This window comes from Penicillium lagena (assembly GCF_028827675.1).
Source record: "Penicillium lagena strain IBT 129212 chromosome Unknown utg000007l_segment0_segment0, whole genome shotgun sequence".
Lineage (NCBI taxonomy): Eukaryota > Fungi > Ascomycota > Eurotiomycetes > Eurotiales > Aspergillaceae > Penicillium > Penicillium lagena.
This window is the reverse complement of record NW_026623228.1, coordinates 698213-720975: the sequence shown is the minus strand read 5'-3', so window position 1 is coordinate 720975 and position 22763 is coordinate 698213. Positions and strand designations below refer to the sequence as shown.

The following is a 22763-nucleotide window of genomic DNA, read 5'->3' as shown; positions in this document are numbered from 1 at the left end:
AGAAATGAAATGAACTTATGCATCAAGCGGCTGGGCGTTGTCTCGTAAAGTAGACACTGCTAATGCTGTAGACATAACCTGACTCTGAACACCGCCTTTCAAAGAACCCAGCTCCGTCCCTGCCAGTCTGGCAGATGGTGCGTGGCAGTGGCACACCACGGTTCGTCCGCGGCCTTGTACGGCGTCAAAGGCAGGTCATACGGCATGCGGAACCCAACCACCACGGAGGGTGATTCACTCTTCGAAGCCACGCTTGGAATATCCGTTTGGAAGCAAGGTGCCATTGCCACTGTGGCGGAATCATCAAACAGCTGCGGCCAGACAACAACGCCAATCTCCCAGCTCGAGATCCTAATCTCCCCCTTCGGATTCGTCCCTGCGCCCCATGCCTGCGTAGACAGGTTCGCAGACGTAACCATCGCCCAGTCGATATCGTCCATCGTTTCTGCATCCGAGAAGCGGATGTAAGTCTTGATATGCGGTGCAGCGCGAGCTCGACCCGCTGCTCGCTTGGAACGCTTTTCCTCTTCTTGAGTTAGATCTACGCATCCGGAGTCGGAGACGCTGTCGCCTGCCCACTGGCAGAGATACGGACGCATGTATTGCAGTTGTTTCTGTTGCGGTGCGCTTTGGGTCTTCATGTGGATGGATCCTCCGGATTGGTAGCCGTCCAAGGACCGGCGGATCTCGTCTGGCGTGGGGAAGATGATGGAGAATTTGGGCCGGGGTGTTGAGGATGGAGAGGGAGGTGCGAGGGAGGCGAAAAATGTGTCTTTGAGCCATTTGTCTGTTTGGCCGAGGGAGGCAACTGAGGAAATCTGGAGATACGTCTTAGTGAATGTTGATACAGTAGCCTCGGGCACGCGCACCTGGATGACGATGTGAGGTTTGGGAGCAGTGGAAGGGTCGGTACGCCTCCGTATAGGGATACGGCCCATGAGATCCTTGAGAGCAGGCCAGCCCCAGAGAGTAAGTCTGTCGGAATCCAAGCCGCTGTCGACGTGTTGTCTGCACGGGATGCTCGCAACCAGCGCCGCGCGAATACCCGCGAAATCATACCCGTTCAGTTGTTGGACTAGTGGGCCGGTCTTCTTCGTTCCGTACGCTTTCAGGTATGCGAGAAGGTCTCGTTTGAATCGCACGCCTGAGCCTATGGTCGACCGTGCCGTGGACTCTGCTGCAGCGCCCTGCTTCTGCAGAGGAAGCAGCGGAGACCGCCAGACGGCTTGGGACATATTCGCCCAGTCTCCGCTGATCATGTTTGCCGTGTGGATTATAATCCTGCTCAGTTAGAAAGAAATCTATCGTGTGAAACAGAGGAAGGAGCCATACTGAGCTAGATCGTCATGCCGAAGCAGAACCATCATCTTGGAATGATGGGTCCCAAAACGTTCGGGCATGTACGCCACAATCGACTCGACATTTTTAAACCGTGTGCATGCTTCCTGTCTACAATTAGTCCTGATGATAGGAAGATAGAGACAAAGACACACCTCAATACGAATGCGATTCGGGGCCTCCTTCTCCCACGACCCATGCACGACTTTGACCTGCACCAAGTCCCGCACATCTTCATCAAACTGCGACATTAAGAAGTCCACGTCGAAGAGGTAGTTGAACTGCCAGCATTCGCGGATCATCGGGTCCCCGAGGATATCGCGCAGCCGGATTGTGTCGGCATTGTAGCCTTTCTGGGACGGGAAATCCCGGATGTGAGTTAGTTGGACAGGAGATGGGATCTGATGAGGATGATGCGGAGTGGGGAGATCTCGTGTTGGAAGTTCCTCGGTTTGGCCGTCCTGTTGATGATGTGTCGAGATTGAAGGCATGGACTGCCCTGAACGTGTTCGGGGAGGTGGGGTGATGGACCGGTGCATGGATGCCAGATACGTATTTGATTGTGCATCTTCTCTCGCCGAGTCTGGGGAGACTCTGGCCCTTTTAGTTGGGCGCTCCATCTGGTGATGGTTGCGCGTTGTGGCGTGGATGCAAGGGTGTGGGGAATTCCTCCGAGGATCAGCTAGAGTTGAGAAAGCATCGAAGCTGAGATATTGCTGGCCGTGATTGCGCGTGATAAGACAGGGTGCACGAATTGGTTTTTGAAAGAACAATCGGGTGGATTGTCGGAGCATAGAATTGTTTTGTTGCAGCGGACGGGTGTTGACAAGATCAAATTGATTGATTGAGGTGGTGGCGGATATACCGGGAGGTGTACAGAACCACCCACACACAGCAAGTGATCGTATCTGTAGGGAACAAATGCAAGATTGAGGCTAGCTGGGTTCAATGACCATTTATTCGCAACTATACATACGCATAAGCACTGGTGTCAACCTTGGAAGTAATGGCTAAATACTGGGGTCACTCCTGATTCGCTTCATCGGCAGTATAGCGAGTAGACAGAACGCTGGACAAAAGTAAATAAATAATAAGTCAGCACGAGTATTCTTGAAAGCATCACCCATAGAGGTTCTTCTCAAAAATTATACCAAATGTAATAGTGACGTCACTTACAGAATGTAGGTTCTGGATTCTAGGAAAAAGCCCATGCTGCTCAGCCTCTATTATCACCACGAAAAGAAATCCAAGACAGAAGGACCGAAGACAAATGCCGTCTAAAAAGATCTACTCTTCAGAGCTCGGCATCGATCTCGACACAGGCAACGAAGCCGAGTGCTTTAAATGGTTCATGGCATGTCTACTATTCGCCAAACCCATCCAACAACAAATAGCAAAACAGGCATTCCTAGACCTCACACAGGCAGGCATCACGTCCCCCAATGCTCTCGAGGATGCCGGATGGAACAAGCTAGTGGAAATACTTGATGGGGCGCATTACACCCGCTATGACTTTTCCACTGCTGACACGTTACTCGAAAACGCGAATGGTCTCAAGAAAAGATATGGGACTTTTGGGGATTTGTTGAAGCAATTTACCTCGACCGCTCAATTATCTGAACGCTTGCAGGAGTTCAAGGGCGTGGGACCGAAGACTGTGGAGATATTTCTGCGAGATATGACTCCGGTGCTTCAGAGCAAGTGGGGATATAGTACATAGCAAGCATATTCCATATTATGATACAAACATTATTCTTATGTACATCTATCGCCATTCTAGGTAGGAAGAATCACCACATAAACCGCTGAATCTTGCCCGGCTCCTGCGGCCACCCGAATCCCTTGTACAAGAAGACATACCCAGTCACCGCATTGATAAGAACGAACCACAGCGTCTCCAAGAACTTGGGGGCATTGGTAGCCAGGTCCACACGGGCCATCTCACCCTCCTCGAGTGGCCGTCGTTGCCGAGCCAGAGCAAGGGTCGGCGTTGGAGGTAGATGCAGGCGCCACAGTACCCAGGGGATAATGAAATACCGCGGTTCCACCAGTGGCGCCGTCACTAGGGAGAGGGTAGTAGCAGTTAGCCAGACAAGGACGAAGCTGACATGCGGTGCACCTGCTTGCTCGTTCTGGCGCTGGAGGATATGCTGCTGCACTTTGGCGAGAGCTTCTGGAGAGATGGCGTCTGGCGGGACCCGCCTGCTCTTTTTAGTGGTGCGAGTCCCTCGGGGAGATTTCTTGGGGTCCTTTGTGGGCTTCAAGGCCTGCGGGACTTGAACAAGTTTGGGCGGGGCCTGGATGATTGAGAATCCGAAAGCAGAGATAACGGCCCACGCGCAGAGAAAATAAACTACGACTGCAGCGTACTTGACGCCCGGGTGATAGTTCAACAACAAGCGAAACACATAGAAAACGTAGTGGCGGTTATCGGCCAGAGTGAAGGGGTGCACAATGGTGTTGAAATGGACCACGGCAAGCATGGCTGGAATGGCAAGAAAGATAGCCACAATACTTGGCAGCCTCTTGTGCTTGTCAGGGAACCCGTAGTTCAGGTACTTTGGGATATAGGCCGATGGAAGCAGAAGGTTGATCACAGGAAGTAGGATGATGGGCCAGGAGAAGAAGGCGAAATATGGCCAGATATAAAGCATCTGGGCGAGATGCAAGCCAGCAGAGTGAAACTCTTTGTGGCCTGGTTTCGAGTCAGTATATCTATTACCCCAACGATTGTTGAGCATCGCTTACCGAGGACAACGCCATTGTTCCACAGGACAAATGCACCAAAAGCTCCAAGGATTGCAAGGTGGGGAATAATCGAAACCACAACGGAAAAAGGCTGCTTAAGACTCGCCGCAGCAAAAGACACGGCTGTCTTGAAATAGTCTAAATCAAATGAGCGTCTCGTTTTTGACAGAGTAGCGTATGACTTACCCGCCAAGGAAGCCTCGGAGACCAGAGGATCGTAAACCTCATTCTGCAGACTTCGCGCAACAACATCCGAAAAATCAGACTCTTTACAAGGTTCCGAAGATTGCCGAATCCTCCGAACGACTTGCAACCCACCCAGAAACACTGAGACCCAAAAGATATTAGTCTGGCGACAGACCAGCGCAGCTAGTCCAACGAACACAAACACCAACGTTTGCAGCACAGCGTATCCCTTCACAGCCGATCTCTTCAGATCCCAATTATACGCCTCCACAACAACCAACAGAGCCAAGATATCGGTGTAGTACAGACTCGAGAAGAAAAACAGCGGGGGGAACAAGCAGATATTCAACACCGTATGGCTCAACCACGCACCCAGTGGTCGGGTATTTCGCATCTGGTGAACTGTATCCAGCAAGGTCTGCAGCCTCCACGGCAAGAACACCGCCGAGGCCGCGACATTGGTCGTGCGTAGAGCTTCTGTGTCGAGCTGTGTCGGAGATCCGCGGAGAGCTAACAGTCCTGCGCAGAGGATATAAGACCACAGGTATAGGCCTGGCGGAGTGGTGATCTTGGGATCCCAGTGCGTCCAGTTGTGAGCCCAGTATGCCTGCGCCTGGGGGACGTGGAATGCCTCGTCCAGGTAGGGCTGCGGGACTTCGGCGTTGACTTTGGTCCTCCAGATGGGGATAAGGACCAGGGCGAAGGGAACAGCATAGCGAGCTGCGCGGCTCAGGTTCGATTCGGGCGATGTGGAGCTCATTGTCACCCGGCGAGATCGAAATGACGGACAGACGAAGAGGAAGTAGTCAAGTAGAGGAGATGGTGCAGCTTAAGTGGATGCGCTGCAAACAGACCAAACAGACCAGCTCACCGCATTGGGCAATTCATGTTTCGCGGACACGCGCCACACTTTCCTTACTTGCTTTCGAGGGAGATAGGAAAGACCATGGGGCAGTACTAAGTGAGAGTGAGAGCAGTATCCTGGTCTATTTCTAACCTATATCGCCGTCGCTCGCTCCAATGGCCTTCCCCCATCCGCGGGGCATCATCCCGTCCGAGATCGCCTTTCTCGCGGAGATGGAGATGGTGACCGTGGTGCCTCGGCAGCGCCTGGAGGGCCTCGAGTTACTCGGGGTGAGTTTATGGCCATGGTCCAGCTACATACTTGTCACATTTCTAATCTTGTGTGTTATATATAGGGCCCCATCGAGCCGCTCGTCCCACCCCGACGCGCCTCTCTCCCGCTCTGGCTCGCCCTCCTCCTCAAACGCCAACGCCGCGCCAACATCATCCCACCTGCATGGCTACACCCTGATCCCTTGGGTCTGATCCTCGAAGTCGAGTCCCAGCACCAAGACTACAAGAACGCGTTCTCGCCGCCTCCCCCGCTGCCGGGCCAACCTAGCGTGCACGATCGGGCCGCGCTGGAACCCATTGCTCGGCCGCAGTATACCCCCGACGGAGACAGATACTACCCGTCGCCGCCTTTTCTGGCCCAGAACACGGCGCAAGCGAGCACGTCTGCGCGGGATATGCCCGCGTTGCCGTTTCATTGGGTCGAGGTTGGGAATATGCTCCTCGACGCAGCGAGTGATGATCTCGTGGATCCGGATCAAACCCGGAGGTTGTTGAAGGATCTGCGCGAGGTGCGCATGGCTAAGATGAGGTCTGGGGTTGATGTTTTGGATGCGGCTGCTACCGGTGGTGGAGGCGTTGCGCTTACGGGTGTCGGGGCTATGGAGGTGGCAGAGGAGAGAGGGTTTGTGGCTGGAGTGGTGAATGGTCTTCGGTATGTACTTCCAAAAAAAGATGGAGGTGATATACTAATTGCGCTCAGGAAAATCGGAGCGTCGAAAGAACAAGCCCGTAGGGAGCAGATGGCGGAGCAGAGAGCCAACGGTGGCTACGATGGTACTCAAGACGACGAGGAGGAGGATTACATGGAGTTCTAGGCGCTTTCCTCTGGTCCCCTCGGTGTTCTGGCGCACATACCATCCCCGAAACGAAGCTCATGTACATAGAATTTACGTATATACCCTATTCATTACCCCATCTCTTAACCTCAATCAGTACACAGAAAAGTGTGGAACCAAGGATTATTCCAATTTTACCTAACACCATACAGCATGCGAACGCTCCAATATAAGCCGCGAACAAGGCGCGAGAAGACGCAGGGAGATTCGGATATCAAGGGAGACAGAAAAGGACAAGAGAGGCAGGTGTGTCCGCATCAAGTTTGAATCAAGCAAGAATACCACCACCAAAACCCCAAAGCCCTAAGTTATATCAGAGGATCGGAACAAGATTGATTCTCATTGGGGACTGCCTTGCTCCTTCTGCATCATCTTCCTCCGCGCGGCGAGGATCATCTCATCCCGGCGCTTCTGGAGCAGACGCTGTCGCTCGTCCTTGTTCTGGGACCAGGAGCTTTTGCCCGATGCCGCTGCTGCTGCCTCGGGAAGGTCTCCGCTGCCGGTGCTGGCGACCTTGCCGCTGAGATTGTACCGAGATATCAGGTCTTGTCCGTCTCCCTTTAACGCCGATGCGGTTGCCGAGGTAGTCCTTTGCTGCGCGGGAGCGCCGGCTGAGCGGGTTGGGATCTGGGGTTGGAATGAGGGAGGCGGCTGGAAGGAAAGATAGATGTTAGTAAAGACATATTTCCTTTCTGCCTTGTCTCATAGCAAAGACGCGGCAATATCTCAGGGAAAGAACAAACATACAGTATCCAGCCCCCGCCCCGTCAAGATCCTCTCCGTCGTAGCAGCAACACTGCCCCCATTCCGTTGTAGATCCCACATGATATCTCGGGTCCCTAGCTGGGGGAACATCTGCGCGATCTGGTCCACCTGGGCCGGGTCGACGGCATTGCCGCCTCGGCCACGAGCCCGGCCGCTGGCGCCTGCGGGACTGTCGTCGCGGTTGAGGAACCAGCGGAGCACGAAGAATGACACGACTGCTAGCGTTAGGAGGGACGGGATGTTCAGCGAGGGCTCGTCGTCGTGCATTTTTGCGGTTTGATGATGCGCGGGCGCCCGCGTGAGTCAGGGTGGTGTTGGATGGAAGAGCCGCGGTGGCTGGATGATGGAGGCGGAAGAGTTCCGGGATGGGTAGGGAGGCGCGGGAGATGGGCGGTTGGGCGGTTTGTGCGAGGTGGATGGCGGGAGAAGTCGTTAGTAGGAGATGTGTTGGCGGCGGCGGTGGCGGGTTTGAGTTGAGGGCGCCGATGCGCAGTGGTCGCGGAGTGCGGCGATGGAGAGAGTGTGAGTGAAAGGTGGCGGATGGAGAGAGTCGCACGTGCCGGAGGACCAAGTCCTGAAAGATGAGTAGGAATGAGTAAGTATGAAAAAAGGATTATGAGATGAAAGAGAGGAGGAATATGTAATAATTAAATGAGGAGCGATTACCCGCAAACCAGAACGATTTTGAACGTTGGCTGTGTGTTGTTGCTCAGTTAGTTGTCCTAGGATAGAGCGAATGTACCAGCGCATGGGTCCGTCTCAGGAGTCCCAGCTGAACATCCTGGCTCTATATTATAACGGTCTAGTACATTACAGTGCCGTGATGAATCTTCTATGGAGTTTCGATGATATGAGAGTTGTTTGACCCCTGAAGTACTATTCTGTGCGCGGTGTTGGTTCCATATGGTACGTGGACATAGTACCCGCCCACTATAGTCGGGTATGCTGATCTTTGCAAGATGAAATGCAAAGAATGTTAGGTTGTACTGCCCAAACCAATGTGTATTCATGACGCAAAGCCAACCCTTTTCTTTCCATTGGTCTCCCCAGGCTCGACCCTCGATACTGCCAGAAGTCTCAGGAAGCTATGCACGAGCTCAGGCTTCAATTATCAATCTTTCACAGATCATTCCACCCTAAACTGCATTCTCAAAGGCTGATTTGAAACTCTGTGGGTCATAACGAGTATCTGACTCACACAGAGCATTTGAGAGCACATTGAGGAGATTATCGTTACCGCTGAACACGCCGTAGTTCTTTCCCTTCAGGATACTTGCGACCGTGCTGGCTGAAGGCCACAATTCGTCGTTTGGTTCTATGAGGTTCCTCCACAAGTCAAAGCGAGTGTTTGCGTCTCGCAGTTCCGGCACAGACATGACCAAAAAGGTCATTCCAATCGAGAATGTATCCACTTTGTTGGTATAAGGACCTCCGGACTTTGTTTTTTGAGATACAATTTCTAGGTCGAAAAGGTTAACCCCGGACTCAGTGGGTACAAATGGAGGATCAACATTTACCTGGAGCAGCATAGGTTGCGGTGCCAACGTTGGTCTCATCTGAGCTTGCAGCTTCGATTGCTGTATCAAAATCGATAAGCTTCAGCGTGCTGCCATCAAGCAGGAAGTTCTCAGGCTTGAGATCGCGATGAATGATTCCTGCGCTCTGAACTGCTGCCACTGCACTGAGAATCTGCTTGAATGCGCTGTTGACCGAATCTTGATTCGAGTAGGAACCAAAATTTTGCTCCAGTGATGTAGCAGGGACGTAAGCCATGATCGCGTTGCCAGCTGTGGGATCGTTTGAAAACACAGCACCTAGAGCTCCGAGAATGTTCTCGTTGCCCTCAAGTCGCATTTGTAAGGAGGCACCGTAGACAACTCCGTTGGCTCCATCACCTCGGTCTCGTTTAACAGCTACATCCTGGGTAGATTGCACTTCACCGTCCTTCTTGACCTGGAGCGTGCCCTTATAAACCGCAGCCATGTTTTGGGCGATTGGATTCTTCTCCCATGTGACCACCATTTCTTCGGAATTATCAGTTACCCAGGTGAGTGTTCTAGTCCCTCGATTGAAGGTTCCCATGTCACCGCATGCGTCACCTTCGTAGGTGTAAGGTTGAACATCGAGCATCGAGACCCACTCATTGTATAACTTCCAATTATCCGGTAAACGTTTGGCGAGCTTCGGATAGTGAGGAACGGCGGTGCTTCCCGTAAAGAGAAGATTTGTACTCAGTAGAGCAAGAGAGAATCGGGTGAAAAGATTCATCGTAGCCAGTATACAGGCACAGCCAGATGATTATGGAATGGAAGGTTGGTAACGTCGCTTCGAAGATCACGTAGTACTTTGTACATTCAAGTCCTGCTTTCATTATATCTTTATAAAATTTAATTTACCCCTTAGGCCCGAAACATAACCGCGCGCCTTATACACAAGAGACCTAGTAGAGATCTCAGCCTCGTTCATAGATCTAAACGGTACAGCCTTGCTTATTTCCCTTAGCCGTCTATATGAGATTAAGGGGAATAAGCGTGGCTATGCCCTATGAAGTGCTTTGGGCCCCCACTAGTAGTATCATCCGCAAATTAGTGCTAAAAATAGCCTAAGCTGCGATTGAGAATGCATGTCTCATATCTAAAGATTTGGACCATATATCCCAGGCATACTAAGACCATACATTAGAAAGTGATGGCAGAGTATAGTGTGCGTGGGAAGAAAGAGGCTATTTGCTGATTGAGAAATCAACATCATATAACAACACAGTCTCGAAGGGCGCTAACAAGAGTCGGAGGCCTAAGGTGCGGTGGGATGCCTTAGCTGAAGCGCACAGACACCTAAGCGGACGCAAGATGTAGTTATCAATCACGACATTACAAGCAATGAGTTCATTCCGTGGCTGAACCTTGAATGGTCTATGGTGTTTCACCTCCGAGGAGGAAAAATCGTCGCCCACCCTTGTTGTCTTGCCAGTAATTGTTTGAGATAAGGGACGCATGGGTGGTTAACTGAGGGTGTAACCGAATTAAAAAATTTGTTTACCAGGTACATTTGCTCGACGAGGTGGTTCTCAACGCCCTGTTTCGTGTCCAGAATGAATTTGAGATCATCGCAGAGAGACAAACTGTAATAAACTCACATATTTCCTTTCGAACCTGCTAGACAATCGGAGCTTTCGTGGCTTCTTTAAACGCAGTGACCGATGATCTACAACAGACAGGACAACAAGAGTCATGCAGATGAACCAGCGAAATTCATGCCAATACATTATTAAACCAAAAAACACCCCCAAAACAAACATGCGCCAATCTGAACAGACCAAAAGGCTATAAACACAAATGCCCGGCCGGCGATTTTATTTCATATCGGCCGGTGTTAGCGCCTGCACAATACTGGTTCCCTCGCTGAACCGCGTGCGGAAGATGCGGTTAGCGTTCTGGAACATGCCGTCCTTGAGCGAAACTACGATGAATTGAGATCCCTTGAAACGGGTCTTGATCAATCGGCCGATGTTCTGCGTGTGAGATAGATCCAGCGCTGCGTCGACCTCGTCCAGAATGTACATCGGGGCCGGCTTGAATTGCAGGAGGGCCATGATCAGCGACAAAGCGATGAGAGATCTAGAACAATTAGTACGGGCTTCCAAAAAAAAAAAAAAAAAAAAAAAACAGAGAATGACATACCGCTGTCCGCCACTCAGCTCCGTTAGGCTCTGTTTCCAGACCTTGCCGAGTGACACCTTGACCTCCAGGCCGTCGGTGATATCTTTACCCTCTGGAGGATCGAGCTTGGCAAAGCTGCCCGGCAGCAACTCGGCGAAGATCTGCCCGAAGTCCGCGTTGACCTTGACCCAGGTCTTGTGGAGAGCCTCCTTCTTGTACTCGTTGAGGTTGAGGATGGTCTCCTCGATCTTGCTCTTGTCACGGATGACCGTTCTCATCATGTTCTTCAACGCGGCTTCCTTCTTCTCGACGCTGTCGATCATGTTCATGACCTTCGGGTTGATCTTCTTCTTCATGCCCTGAGACCGCTCCGTCAGGTTCTTCAGGGTCGACTTAGATTCGGCGATATTTTGGTTCTGGAAGTGGTAGGCCGTGTTCGGACGTCCAAAGTGCTCCTTCTCGTCTGCAATCCACTCGTGCTCCTGTTCCATATGCGCAACAGCCTGAGCCGCACTGTGCTGATCCTTCTGAAGCTTCTCGAGTTGATGGCCGAGTTTCTGCATCTCTAGACCTTCCTCGGTGACCTGAGATGTCTTGGACTGTATTGTCTCCTCGAGTTCTCGCAGTTCATCGTCAAAGCCAGTCAGTTTGGCTCTTTCATCGTCGAGCTGAGCCTGAGCCACATCGTGGGCATCCTACTGCCGTTAGATCTGCCTTCACAAAATCTTGAATGGCATTCACAAACCTTCAGTCGTGCCTGTTCTCGCCTCAGAGACTCAATCTCCTCGAGTTGTGCCTTCAAAGTGCTGTCCGATTCGGCAGACTGCTCTTCCGCTGCCGAAAGATCACTGCCCACTTGCTCCGAGTCCAACCGGGAAGTCTGCAATTCTTTCTGGAGTTCTTTGACGGAAACAGAGTTCTTGGTGAGCCGCTTCTTGAGAGCGTCGAGTGACGTCTGCAGTTCCGCCAACTTGCTGTCCTTGTTATTACTGAACTCGCTCATGTCCTTTTCGATTCTCTTGATATCCTTGGATGCCTCGCTCTGGCGAGCCTTAGCATTGGTGATGTCGGCCTTTAGTTGCTCGATGTTCGCCCTCATCTCTTCGACGGCTTGGATAATCTGCCACATGTTAGTCTTCAATCATAGTCAATCGTGATGGGCGGTACACACCGATGAAGAAGAGTTGCTGTTGATCTGCTCCTCGGTGAGCTTAATCTCATGGGTCTTGAGGTCCAGCTCCTGCTTGATAGAGCGAACCGCATCCAGCTTCTTCTTCTCCCGCTTCATATTTTCCTCCAATGTCGCCAGCTGGCGCTCCTTGCTCCTCAGTTCCCTCGAGATCTCATTGAGCTTGCCCAATGTAACAAGCAGGCCGCTTGAATTCGGCGAGCTTCCTCCAGAAAGAGTACCAGAGGGATCATACACGTCACCATCAAAAGTGACGCTCTTCATCCGGACAGAAGGATCGAAGGTCACCTTCTTGGCAGTTTCGGCGTCCTTGCAGATCAGGGTGTTGCCGAACACATAGTTCATCGCCGCAAGCACTTCTTCATCGTAGCCGATCAAGGATAAGGCCAAGTCCACCTTGCCGGGAGCAAGATTCTGGGCCGCACCAATCTTCTCAGCGGAGGCTTTGAATGCCGAGATCTTGTTTAGAGGAATAATGGTAACGCGCTTGCGCAATTTACCGTTCTGCAGCAGCTGCGTACCAACGTCTGCACTGTCAACCACAACGTTGTAGAGACGACCACCGGCACAAATTTCCAGCGCCGTAGCAGCCTCGAGCTGGTCTTTGTTGAGGGTGAAGAGTTGAGCAACCAGACCCTTGACCTTGGACCGGTCAAAGTTGGGGTGAGGGTCAGTGTAGTTGAAGTCGATATTGGCTGCCTTTCGTTTAAGACCATCGGCCCTTTGGCGCAAGTCGCGGATATCCCGTTGTAGTTGCGACTGCTCTTGGTAGATCTGGTCCTCTTTGCCCGGCTCAAATCCAAGCCGGCTAAGCTCGCCTTCCAACTTTTTCCCTTGCGCCTTCAGACCTTCCAGGTCTTTCAGGAGACCCGAGTTTTGCTCCTTGGCCTTCTTTGCTCGGGGCTCTTCCTCTTTGATCCTCTTCTCGTAGTTGGTGATCTTGAGCTTGGCCTGTTCCTGCTCCGTTGCGGCGTTGCTAGCACGGTTCCTTGCGTCTTGCAACTGACCCTGGTATCCGCTTTCTTGTCCTTCCTTTGAGGCAACACCGGTCTGCAGCGTTTGAAGCAGCTCTTCCTTCTGCTCCACCTCCTTCGTCTGCGCATCAAGTTCAGATTTGGCAGTGTCGAACTGCGCTTGAAGCTTGTCGTAGACCTTTTTCTTCTCTTTCAGCTGCTTCTCAAGATCGGCCACGGTGTTCTGGATGGTCTTCCGCTTCTCTTTCTCCTCAACCATGCTTGTATTCTTGAGGTCGAAAACGGTGGTCAGCCGAACCAGCTCATGTGAATAGTTCTTGACTTCGTCCTCGAGGGCCTGGAACTTGCCGCCCTTCCGAAGCTCTATATCGCGTGCTGCCCGAACCCGTTTGACATCCTCTTCCAAGTGCGCAATCTCACTCTTCAACTTGTCCGCATTCTCCTCCAGCGATTGTGCCTTCATTCGCTTGTTATCGCACTCTTCACCTGCGACTCGCAGTCGCTCGCCGCCGCGAACGTAGTCGTGTGCCACAACCAGACGAGTCAGGCGCTCCAAATCATTTTGCGTTTGTTGGAAATCAAGAAACGCACGCTTCTCGGATCGAAGCTTCTCCAGCTTCGGTTCGATCTCTTCTTTCAGAAGTTCTTCGATCTCCTTTAGCTTCAATTCCTTCTTGCTCATGGTCTTGATCGCCTTCTCCCGTCGATCCTCAAACATGCGCGTCCCAGCCGCTTCCTCGATCATCGACAGAATCTCCACCGCCTTCATGTTCAACACCTTGGTGATGCGACCCTGCATGATCAAGAAGTTCGGGTTGTTGATGTTGAGCTGCACGCTCTGAAACAGGTTCTGCACAGTCTGCTGCTGTGCGCGGTGGCCATTGATCAGGTATTTGCTCGTTCCTCCTAGGACAATCTGGCGGGTAACAGAGATGTTGGCGTATTCCTCGAACCCGATCGGCGACTTGGACGTGTCCCGGTTATCGAAGACGATGGTGACGCTGGCTTTGGTCACACCGGCCTGGCCGCGCTTGTAGATGAGATCTTGTAGGTTCTGGGCGCGGACGGTGCTCATGTTGGTGATACCGAGGACGAAACAGATGGCATCGAGGATGTTGGATTTCCCGGAGCCGTTCAGGCCGGTGATCGAGTTGAACGCTTCATCCCTGTGGCGCACTATTAGTATCATTCATCTCGTGCTATCTCTGCAGCCAATTCTCCAAGGCGATGATGATGGGTGCATACCATCCCGAGATCACCGTTCGCACGGCGTACGATTTGAAGCCCTGCGCAACACATATTTAGTCCAAGCCATGCAGTCGAGAGTAGAAGCCCACTCACATCTATAACAATCTCCGTGATCCTCATGGTGGCGGCTGAGCTACCATGGATGTTGGGGTTGTTGTGTTGTTGAAGTGGGCGCGACCGACCGACTGTTTTGCCCGCCGATCCGCTGTTTATGCTTTGCTCGTTTGGGCCAGGATGATGACATAAGCGAGGGGATAAACACGGGTCACCTGATTTCTATACATTCACGTTTGGAATCGAAGGCTCCGTTACTACTTGTTGAATGAGGTGCCCGAAGGTACTCGTTGCTGCAAGACAGCCACTGGTGGTCCACCAATGACAGACCCTGCTCCATGCCCACTGAGGTATAGCTAGGGACACTCTCGGAGACATTGTCGGACACTTTTCCATGCAGGTGGGCAAACTATACCAGACAATCCAAGGATGATTGGGGGCGAGAGGTATAAAGAGTCCGCTCAAGACGACAGCAGAAGACCCCATCAACTCATCTTCTATGACCCTGTCTAGAAACTTGGTTAACCTAGTACGAATCCACTCCCAACTCAAGCTCCCTCTCACCAACAACTCATCTCTATCTACGATGGCCGCCAAGGACTTCAAAGCCCTGTTCGAGTCTGACTCGTTCGTCTCCCAGTATAGGACCGGCGAGAAGATCACGGGCACATTCGCCAAGTGCCTCATCAGCCAAAGCGGGATCCTCACGGAGTTCAAGACCAAGTCGCAGCCTGACAGACCTCTTGTCGTTCTTGATAATGCATGCGGTACCGGGGTGGTGTCGAGCATCCTCCACCACGAGCTTGACGAGCACGTTAGGAAGCAGTGGACCCTGACCTGTGGTGATATCTCCGAGGGGATGCTCAAGTATACACGCGCCAGAGTGGAGGAGGAGGGGTGGCTAAATGTCGAGGTGAAGAGTGTGGATGCGCAGGAGACGGGTCTTCCGTCTGGGCAGTTTACGTATATGTTTACTGCATTTGGTACGTCGGATATTCTTCTGCAGGACTTGGGACTGATTCTCTTCGAGCGTTCATGGCACTTCCTAAGTCACAGGCTGCGTTGGATGGTAAGTACTTCCATCCATACTTCACGACCAACAAACACTCACATGTATATCCTGCCATCAGAGTCACTGAGGATTCTCCAACCGGGTGGAACGATCGCCTTCTCAACGTGGATTGAGCGTAAGTCCTTGCCTTCTCCCATAGACCTATATCTGACCAAACTTGCTAACAAACCCACCAGCCGGATGGGTCTCCGTCATGAAAAAGGCCATCGCAACAATGCCAGGCAATCTCCCCTTCCCCACGGCAGAAGAATTCCTCTCTACACTCGGCGACGGGCAGTGGAATTCCGTACCGTGGATCGAATCCCAGCTTCAGCAGCGGGGATTCACAGATATCAACGTCAAGGCCGATACGAAGCACATTCCGCTGACCACCAAGGAGGTGCTGGACTCGACTATGATGATGTTCTCCGTGATCACGCAGAAGTTCTGGACGGCGGAACAGCGAGAGCAGCATGAGGCTAAGGTTCGGCCAGCACTGGCGCGATATCTGGAAGAGCAGTATGGGGAGGATGGGGTTGTGCCGATGGATTGGGTTGCTATTCTTTCTACGGCGCGGAAGGCATGCTGATTGACAGGAGCATTTGTTCTAACTTCTATGTAGTGTCGGAGGAATCCATCCCACAAAGCAGTCGAGTAGTATGATGAGATTCTAAAGTAGATGGATACCTAGAACCAGTTATCATGCCATCCGAACTCATTCAAGATGCTTCCTCCTGATTTCCACAGATAAACATGATTGACACCCACCCACCACATGTACTTCCCGATAAATCAGACACACCCCCTGTTCCTGGATGACCGACATCACAGAAACCGGGTTACAGATGAACCAAACGCCATTGCCGATCAATTAGTGTTTCGCCACCTCTTGCTCGAGCTTGAGATAATTCATGAAGCATGCGTGACGCCGGCTGGGCGGTTCACTCCTCTATTGGGATCCAGCCGGTTGTCCAGGTCCTCGTATCGAAGAATGAATTCACGCTAGAGGGTCGGTTAGAAAGGTCACACAAAAAAAGACGAGGAGAACATACCCGGATCTTTTTCCAGCTGGCGGGATCCCAAAGCAGGTACACGCCGCGTTCGCTCACACCACGCTCAACATCCACCGGGCCAGGGTATGATTCATCACGAGTCAACCAGCACCGCTCAAGCTTGTGATACCGCCACTTGCGACCCATCAACTCCTCTGCGACCAACTCCTGCATGATATCACGAGGCATAGTGTAGAAGATGTAGAAAAGCGTTTCATCACTAAATCCCGGGATGCGCGACTGAAGAGGTTGGATGTTCGCAACATTGTAACAAGATGGCACAGAGAAATCTTGCTCCAGAGGAACCGCGGACATAGACGACACAAACGGCGAGGCAAAGGACGTATGGAGAGGTCTGCATGACACATTAGTTGAAATCGGTCGACAATACAGAGCGGGAACACTGACTCGGGCTGGTTCAAGTCCAAGCCCAACGTCATCAAATCCTGTCCCACGGCAAGACTTGCGACATCGGGACTCTCGCTGTGGATCATTCTCAACAGACCGGACAGTCCAAACCGGTCGAGCTCACTCATCTGCTCAAGCGGCGGTTGTTCGGCACTCTGTGACGCTGCACGGACCTGGGCCTCCTGCTGTGCATCGCTGGCTTGTCTCTGCTGTAATTGTTGCGGGTCGCTAAAATTGCGTTGACCCGACATGAGGGTGCTGTCGTTCAAGTCCTGTGGTTTCTGTTAGTGCGGGGCGTGCGTGAGGATCGCCAGACCAACTAACTTCTTTCTCTTGGCCCAAGACTCCATTAGGACCTGGGTTGACCGGCGACCGCGACGATCCCAGAGCTGTGAAACGGAAGAGTCAGCAGGTTTCACTGTTTTTAGGGAGTCGTCCAAACTTACCGCCTCTCGCCCCTCCTGGTGACATGATGCGACCCGCCTCCTGTCCATTCAACGACGGCGCAATGACATTGCGATTTTGCGCAGATTGGGCCTGGTTCACGCCGGCGAAGGCTAGGCTAGAGTTGAAGCTTCCAAAGCCCGTATTTGGCATGAGAGAGCCCCGACGGTCCGAGCCAATCTCCGCAGCAACATTGCGGCCCAGAGGAGGGAACTCATCAATGTTGCCTGTCTGAGGTTGGCTGACCGGTCCGAGTTGGCTGCTGATGCCTTGACCGCCGTTTCTAAAATCATCGAGTCGATTTGCGAACTGAGTCCCGGAGGGGAACATATCGTCCTGGGGCTGTTGAGACGTTTGGGGGGTGAGGTGCGAAGGGGTTTGGGAAGCTCGAGAAGGGGGTTGCGATGACGTTGAGGGGAGCTGCTGTCTCTGGACCGGTGTTTGTTGGGTAGCTCGCTGATTGGCATTGGCCCACATCATCTGGCCGGGGGTCTGCGACTGTGATTGTTGTGATGCGTTGGAGAGAGATGGGAATTCCCTAGTAGCATGGAGATGATCAGCCTCTCGCCATACACCAGTAAATCCACAAAGCCCACTTACGAGAGATCAAGCGATGTCGCTGACTGAGAACCACCGAGGCTTTGCGCAAAGCTTCCCATAGATCCCATCGTGCGTTGCTGGTTGCCCTGCAGGCCGGAGGCTCCGCTCACGGGCAAGTTGAAGTTCCAATTGGCAGCGCCACCTAATTTCGCATATCAGCAATCCATCTACTCTCCGATCATTGTATGTATGTGTGTAGTGTACCGAGTTTTCCGTTTGGTAGCCGCGACGAGGCGAGGGTGGCATTTCGAGCCTGAGCTTGCTGTTGCTGCACGGGGAATCCAGACATGCCTCTCAGCGGCTGCGGACCTGGTCCTGGATCAAAAAGCATGGGATGTCAGTATGGATCTCCATTTTTGTCATATCAAAGCGCCTCTGATCCTGTCCACACCCCCAGGAATGTTTCGACAGATCCTTGCCAGAATGTCTCGGTCGCAAAATGGAGAATCTGCTCGAGACCCTGCCATTGGAGTATCAAAAGAGCAATCCTGGAGATCTCGCTCATGTCGACCACAGTTGAAGGCTATGGATGGCAAGAGAAGCAAATGTAGGAGCCCCTACGGCCCTCCTCCGGCGGTGGCAGCAGGATCGGTGGAGGGTTCAGCAGCAGAAGCGAAAATGACACACCTGATCTGTTCATGGTTGGCACCTCAACTTGGGCGCGGGTGAGACTCTCTCAGATTCTGCCTGAGAGAAGGCTGTTGGCCAAACGAGCTGTCGAGGGAGGTTGAGTCTAGGGGTGGCCGTTCAAAGGGTGTCTTGAGACCTGATGCGGCGTCCCGCTGCTTGGAGGTGGAGAGTGTCGATTGGGCGATTAGACGCGCGGATGCTGTTGGTGCACAGGCCAATGCCGAGCACAGCCGCAGGACTCGGCGCAGGACAAGAGACGGATCGGAGAAGTGCGTGCCAGGGATTGAACGGACAGCAAAAGAACTGTTGCGAAGAGTCGTGGGAGAACAAACGCAAATGACCAGAGCGAAACGATGGATCACTGGCTCCTCTGCCGCTCGGTTCCAATCACGTGATCTCCCTTGCCGCCTTCCCAGTTCTCTCGCGCAGGCAGAAAAAAGGGCTGGTGTCATTCATTCATTCACTCCCTCATCACCATCCGCCATGCATCGGCAGTCCGTGGCCCGTCTAGCTGGCCATGGCCGCCTAGCTCTGGCAGAATTGCCTCCACCCTACCTGGCACCATCTCTGCATTTCCCATCGAGCCGGTCGGCCCAGTCCTCGAGCTTTTCGTCAACAGCCATTGCTGCACGCGACCTGAACAGAAACCGAGCCGTGTCAGCCATCCATCGGACTGGTCCCAGATACCCTCTGAGTGTGTCGAAATACCCATTGCCGAAGCCGGTTTCACCTAAAGACATGAAGCCCCGAGACCCCAACCCCAACCACGGCCTCTGGGGCTTCTTCCCGCCCAACCACGAGGCATTGAGCGACCCGGAATACGATATGGATTTCGGTTCGTGTTGCACGATGATCTATGCCATTCACGTCTAACGGATATTCGAACAGGTCGCCCGTGGGCCATCCAAGAACTCCGCGAGAAGTCCTGGGAGGACATCCATTCCCTGTGGTGGGTTTGTGTCAAGGAGCGCAATCGCATCGCCACATCAAACTATGAGAGGGAGCGATTCAAGCCTGGATACGGTGCACACGAGTCCGAGGAGCGGGACAATGCGGTACGTGATGCCCGGGCGCTTGCTTGTCGTCGTCTTGCTAACAGTTGCTGCTGTCCTAGATCCGACGTACTATGGAAGCGATCAAGTATGTCCTCCGTGAGCGGTGGTACGCCTATGAGGATGCGAAGCAGCTGTACGCCAAGGGCTATCGCCCGGAGAGCAGCATCGAGAGTGAGGAGGCCTTGTAGTTCTATATCGTGTCGTAGTTTCGCATGTACATTATACACCATCCATCGCAGATGACACTATTTGGTCTCGCCAAGGGTTAGGACCAAAATTAAATCAAATCTGATTCCATCGTCGCATGAAAGTAACACCCTGATCTGGTCACTGAGGTAACTGTCAGTGGAGTCCAATAGTCTAGTCCCGTTGACTTACCGCTTCGACGATCCGCGGGGGGCAACAGCTCTCCAGGAGTCTTCTTTTCTTTCTTTCCTTCTCTCACTCCCCCATCCCCCTTTCCCTTTCCCTCTCGGTTTCCCATCGTTGGAATTTGCTTCCCCTATTATTCACCATGGATGAGATTGCTCCCGAGTACGATGTCGTGGTGCTCGGCACTGGTATGTGACTACCCCGCCATCCTGCAACGCCCGACCTAACGCCCGCTAGGCTTGACCGAGTGTGTGCTGTCTGGGTGAGTATCGCTGCGTGTCTGCTCCTGGTGCAGCTCATATTGATTCTGGTTCAGTGTCCTGAGTGTGAAGGGCAACAAGGTCCTTCACATCGATCGCAATGACCACTATGGCGGGTAAGTGGGTAGCTTCACCCATCCCCAACGGCTGCTAACAAGGAGCTTAGTGAGGCGGCTTCTGTCAACATTGAGACAGTATGACTACTGCGGGAACGTTGGCTCGACCCTGCTAATCTCTCTTGCAGCTGTTCAAGAAATATGGCAATGTCCGCCCCGGCGAGGAACCTTGGAAGAAGTACGGGCGCGTCAACGACTGGAATATCGACCTGGTCCCGAAGCTGCTGATGGCCAACGGCGAATTGACAAACATTCTGGTGTCCACCAACGTCACCCAGTACCTCGAGTTCAAGCAGATTGCTGGCAGCTACGTCCAACAAGGCAAAGGCACCAAGACGACGGTGGCCAAGGTTCCGTCGGATGCTGGTGAGGCTCTGCGCTCGTCTCTGATGGGCTTGTTCGAGAAGCGCCGGGCCAAGAAGTTCCTGGAGTGGGTTGGCGAGTTCAAGGAGGACAACCCTGCCACTCACCAGGGTATGTAGTCTGGAACCGCATCAATAAATCATGGCTGCATACTAACAACCCCATCAGGTCTCAGTATCGGATCGTGCACGATGAAGGAGGTCTATGACAAGTTCGGTCTTGAGGATAACACTCGGGATTTCGTCGGTCACTCCATGGCCTTGTTCCCTTCGGATGAATACATCACCACGCCCGGCATGGCCGTCGAGACCATCAACCGCATCCGCCTGTACGTCAACTCCATGGCGCGCTACGGCAAGTCGCCCTACATCTACCCTCTATACGGCCTGGGCGAGCTTCCGCAGGGTTTTGCCCGTCTGTCAGCCATCTACGGCGGCACGTACATGCTGAACACCCACGTCGATGAGGTCCTCTATGACGACAGCGGCAAGGTCTCCGGCATCAAGGCCACCATGAAGGACCGCGATGAGGGGACCGATGCCATGAAGTTCGAGACGAAGACGAAGAAGATTATCTGTGATCCTTCCTACTTCCCCAGCAAGGCCAAGGTCACTGGATACCTGCTGAAGGCGATTTGTATCCTGAAGCACCCCATTGACAAGACCGACGGCAGCGACTCGCTGCAGCTGATCATCCCCCAGTCTCAGGTTGGGCGGAAGCACGGTAAGGATCAATATCTAATTATCTCATGGTTCCGCTAATAATGGCTCTAGATATCTACATTGCGATGGTCTCGTCGGCCCACAACGTCTGCCCCAAGGGCTACTACATCGCCATTGTCTCTACCATTGCCGAGAATGACGCCAACCACCACTTGGAGCTGCAGCCCGGCTTCGAGCGCCTGGGTGAGATCGAAGAGAAGTTCATGGGCCCTCCGATCCCGCTGTACGAGCCTCTCGAGAGCGGCGAGAAGGACAACATCTTCATCTCCAAGAGCTACGATGCGACGTCGCACTTTGAGACCACCACCGGTAAGTCTCTTTCATGACTCATTGGGATTATGCTAATGTGCGATGCTGTAGATGACGTTCGGGACATGTACCGTCGCGCGGCCGGCGAAGAGCTGGTGGTTGAAGGGCTCCGGGAAGACCAGCAGCTCGTTCAGGAGTAAAAGAGCCATGTTCAATCGGATAATCTTTTTGCTGCTTAGATGCTGGGTTGATTATATTTCTCTTGGATATGTTTGATGCTCTTCTTGATATTTCTTTTTCGCTCCTTAGCCTCAAACGCTGCCTGTCTGGACCTCCAACACCGATGCCGTATAGCTGCGCTGTCATATCGTATCAGGATGGAGACGTTGTTTCTATCATAAATGAATTGGTAACAATTGGCACCTAAGCTGGTATCACAAACAACAAGACAAATGAACCTCTATACACTCAAACCCTCCTATCTATTCAACTGTCCCCATCTAAATCAAATCCGCTGCGTAACCTCCGGATCCGTATTCGCCTTCTCATGCTCCCCAACCACACAAACGTCCCCGGTATCGGCCTTCTGAATCTCCGCCCTTAGGAGCGCCAACCGCTTACCGACATGAACAACCTCACAGACAAGCCGGACCTCCGTCCCCGTCGGCACGGGACGCAGATACGTCACTTTGAGATTCCGGCTCACACCACCAAGCGCGAACTTGCCCGGCTGCGAGACGCCTAGAAGGATTGTCGTCGAGAGCACATCGATCAGGGTCGCCGCGCAGCCGCCGTGTAGATTGCCCATGTAGTTGCTTAGCGAGGGGACGATGGTGAAGAGGAAGGAGACTTTGGCGGGCGGGCCGAGCGTGGCGGTCTCGAAGCGGAGAGAGCATTCTTGTGCGTTGACGTCCCAGTGCTAGTATGGCATGTGGTTAGTTAACTCGACAGGTGGTGGGAGTAAGTGAGAGAGCGAGGGAGAGACCGACCTCGTCGCTGCCCAGGCCCATTCGCTGGGTATACTCGAAGACCATCTCCTCGAATTCGTCCATCTGGCGCGATGGTGGGCGGATGCCGTGCTCAGACATGGTGTGGGTAAATGTGTATGTACTGCTATGCAGCGCTAAACAGAGAAACAAAGTGCTGTCGTGAGTGAGACGTGAGTGAAGCCCATATTCCGATCGGAATTGGCGGCCCTGAGCCAATGGACCTCGGCTGATCTCGCGCCCACGGATACGCCAGGTTGCCGAAGGAAGTATGTCGGTCCAAATGGCTCGATTCGTGGAGAGTGAGTGTTTGTTGTTTCC

At 52.9% G+C, this 22763-nt stretch overlaps 13 protein-coding genes across 13 annotated transcripts; 5 read left to right on the top strand and 8 right to left on the bottom strand.

The window, feature by feature from the left end:
• Positions 1–98: 98 nt before the first annotated feature.
• N7510_009812 (tyrosyl-DNA phosphodiesterase 1) lies at positions 99–1958 on the bottom strand (the record flags this gene model as incomplete). The annotated part of the gene is made up of 3 exons (XM_056981737.1): positions 99–1281; positions 1333–1445; positions 1494–1958. 3 exons carry the CDS (start codon positions 1956–1958, stop codon positions 99–101), a joined length of 1761 nt encoding a protein of 586 aa, XP_056829573.1.
• Positions 1959–2608: 650 nt separating this feature from the next.
• N7510_009811 (uncharacterized protein) lies at positions 2609–3058 on the top strand (the record flags this gene model as incomplete). The annotated part of the gene is made up of 1 exon (XM_056981736.1): positions 2609–3058. The coding sequence occupies one exon, from the start codon at positions 2609–2611 to the stop codon at positions 3056–3058; it is 450 nt and encodes a 149-aa protein (XP_056829572.1).
• A 70-nt stretch (positions 3059–3128) lies between these two features.
• alg10 (dolichyl-P-Glc:Glc(2)Man(9)GlcNAc(2)-PP-dolichol alpha-1,2- glucosyltransferase) lies at positions 3129–5032 on the bottom strand (the record flags this gene model as incomplete). Its single annotated transcript, XM_056981735.1, has 3 exons — positions 3129–4033; positions 4087–4224; positions 4273–5032. The coding sequence occupies 3 exons, from the start codon at positions 5030–5032 to the stop codon at positions 3129–3131; spliced, it is 1803 nt and encodes a 600-aa protein (XP_056829571.1).
• A 260-nt stretch (positions 5033–5292) lies between these two features.
• On the top strand, positions 5293–6224 carry psf2 (DNA replication protein PSF2; the record flags this gene model as incomplete). The annotated part of the gene is made up of 3 exons (XM_056981734.1): positions 5293–5406; positions 5472–6061; positions 6110–6224. 3 exons carry the CDS (start codon positions 5293–5295, stop codon positions 6222–6224), a joined length of 819 nt encoding a protein of 272 aa, XP_056829570.1.
• A 360-nt stretch (positions 6225–6584) lies between these two features.
• N7510_009808 (uncharacterized protein) lies at positions 6585–7277 on the bottom strand (the record flags this gene model as incomplete). The annotated part of the gene is made up of 2 exons (XM_056981733.1): positions 6585–6896; positions 6993–7277. The coding sequence occupies 2 exons, from the start codon at positions 7275–7277 to the stop codon at positions 6585–6587; spliced, it is 597 nt and encodes a 198-aa protein (XP_056829569.1).
• Positions 7278–8146: 869 nt separating this feature from the next.
• N7510_009807 (serine threonine kinase) lies at positions 8147–9278 on the bottom strand (the record flags this gene model as incomplete). Its single annotated transcript, XM_056981732.1, has 2 exons — positions 8147–8469; positions 8528–9278. 2 exons carry the CDS (start codon positions 9276–9278, stop codon positions 8147–8149), a joined length of 1074 nt encoding a protein of 357 aa, XP_056829568.1.
• Positions 9279–10362: 1084 nt separating this feature from the next.
• N7510_009806 (condensin subunit SMC2) lies at positions 10363–14200 on the bottom strand (the record flags this gene model as incomplete). Its single annotated transcript, XM_056981731.1, has 6 exons — positions 10363–10627; positions 10691–11364; positions 11415–11789; positions 11841–13998; positions 14078–14118; positions 14174–14200. The coding sequence occupies 6 exons, from the start codon at positions 14198–14200 to the stop codon at positions 10363–10365; spliced, it is 3540 nt and encodes a 1179-aa protein (XP_056829567.1).
• Positions 14201–14720: 520 nt separating this feature from the next.
• On the top strand, positions 14721–15774 carry gtmA (gliotoxin thiomethyltransferase; the record flags this gene model as incomplete). The annotated part of the gene is made up of 2 exons (XM_056981730.1): positions 14721–15321; positions 15383–15774. The coding sequence occupies 2 exons, from the start codon at positions 14721–14723 to the stop codon at positions 15772–15774; spliced, it is 993 nt and encodes a 330-aa protein (XP_056829566.1).
• Positions 15775–16094: 320 nt separating this feature from the next.
• N7510_009804 (NOT2 family protein) lies at positions 16095–18020 on the bottom strand (the record flags this gene model as incomplete). Its single annotated transcript, XM_056981729.1, has 7 exons — positions 16095–16187; positions 16238–16592; positions 16646–16917; positions 16970–17034; positions 17092–17627; positions 17690–17831; positions 17894–18020. The coding sequence occupies 7 exons, from the start codon at positions 18018–18020 to the stop codon at positions 16095–16097; spliced, it is 1590 nt and encodes a 529-aa protein (XP_056829565.1).
• Positions 18021–18339: 319 nt separating this feature from the next.
• On the bottom strand, positions 18340–18771 carry N7510_009803 (uncharacterized protein; the record flags this gene model as incomplete). The annotated part of the gene is made up of 1 exon (XM_056981728.1): positions 18340–18771. One exon carries the CDS (start codon positions 18769–18771, stop codon positions 18340–18342), a length of 432 nt encoding a protein of 143 aa, XP_056829564.1.
• A 31-nt stretch (positions 18772–18802) lies between these two features.
• Positions 18803–19562, top strand: mrpl4 (mitochondrial 54S ribosomal protein uL29m; the record flags this gene model as incomplete). Its single annotated transcript, XM_056981727.1, has 3 exons — positions 18803–19154; positions 19208–19374; positions 19434–19562. 3 exons carry the CDS (start codon positions 18803–18805, stop codon positions 19560–19562), a joined length of 648 nt encoding a protein of 215 aa, XP_056829563.1.
• A 326-nt stretch (positions 19563–19888) lies between these two features.
• N7510_009801 (secretory pathway gdp dissociation inhibitor) lies at positions 19889–21656 on the top strand (the record flags this gene model as incomplete). Its single annotated transcript, XM_056981726.1, has 8 exons — positions 19889–19934; positions 19984–20008; positions 20063–20122; positions 20173–20200; positions 20251–20596; positions 20654–21208; positions 21259–21516; positions 21568–21656. The coding sequence occupies 8 exons, from the start codon at positions 19889–19891 to the stop codon at positions 21654–21656; spliced, it is 1407 nt and encodes a 468-aa protein (XP_056829562.1).
• Positions 21657–21961: 305 nt separating this feature from the next.
• On the bottom strand, positions 21962–22544 carry N7510_009800 (PaaI family thioesterase; the record flags this gene model as incomplete). Its single annotated transcript, XM_056981725.1, has 2 exons — positions 21962–22375; positions 22446–22544. The coding sequence occupies 2 exons, from the start codon at positions 22542–22544 to the stop codon at positions 21962–21964; spliced, it is 513 nt and encodes a 170-aa protein (XP_056829561.1).
• Between the last annotated feature and the right edge of the window lie 219 nt (positions 22545–22763).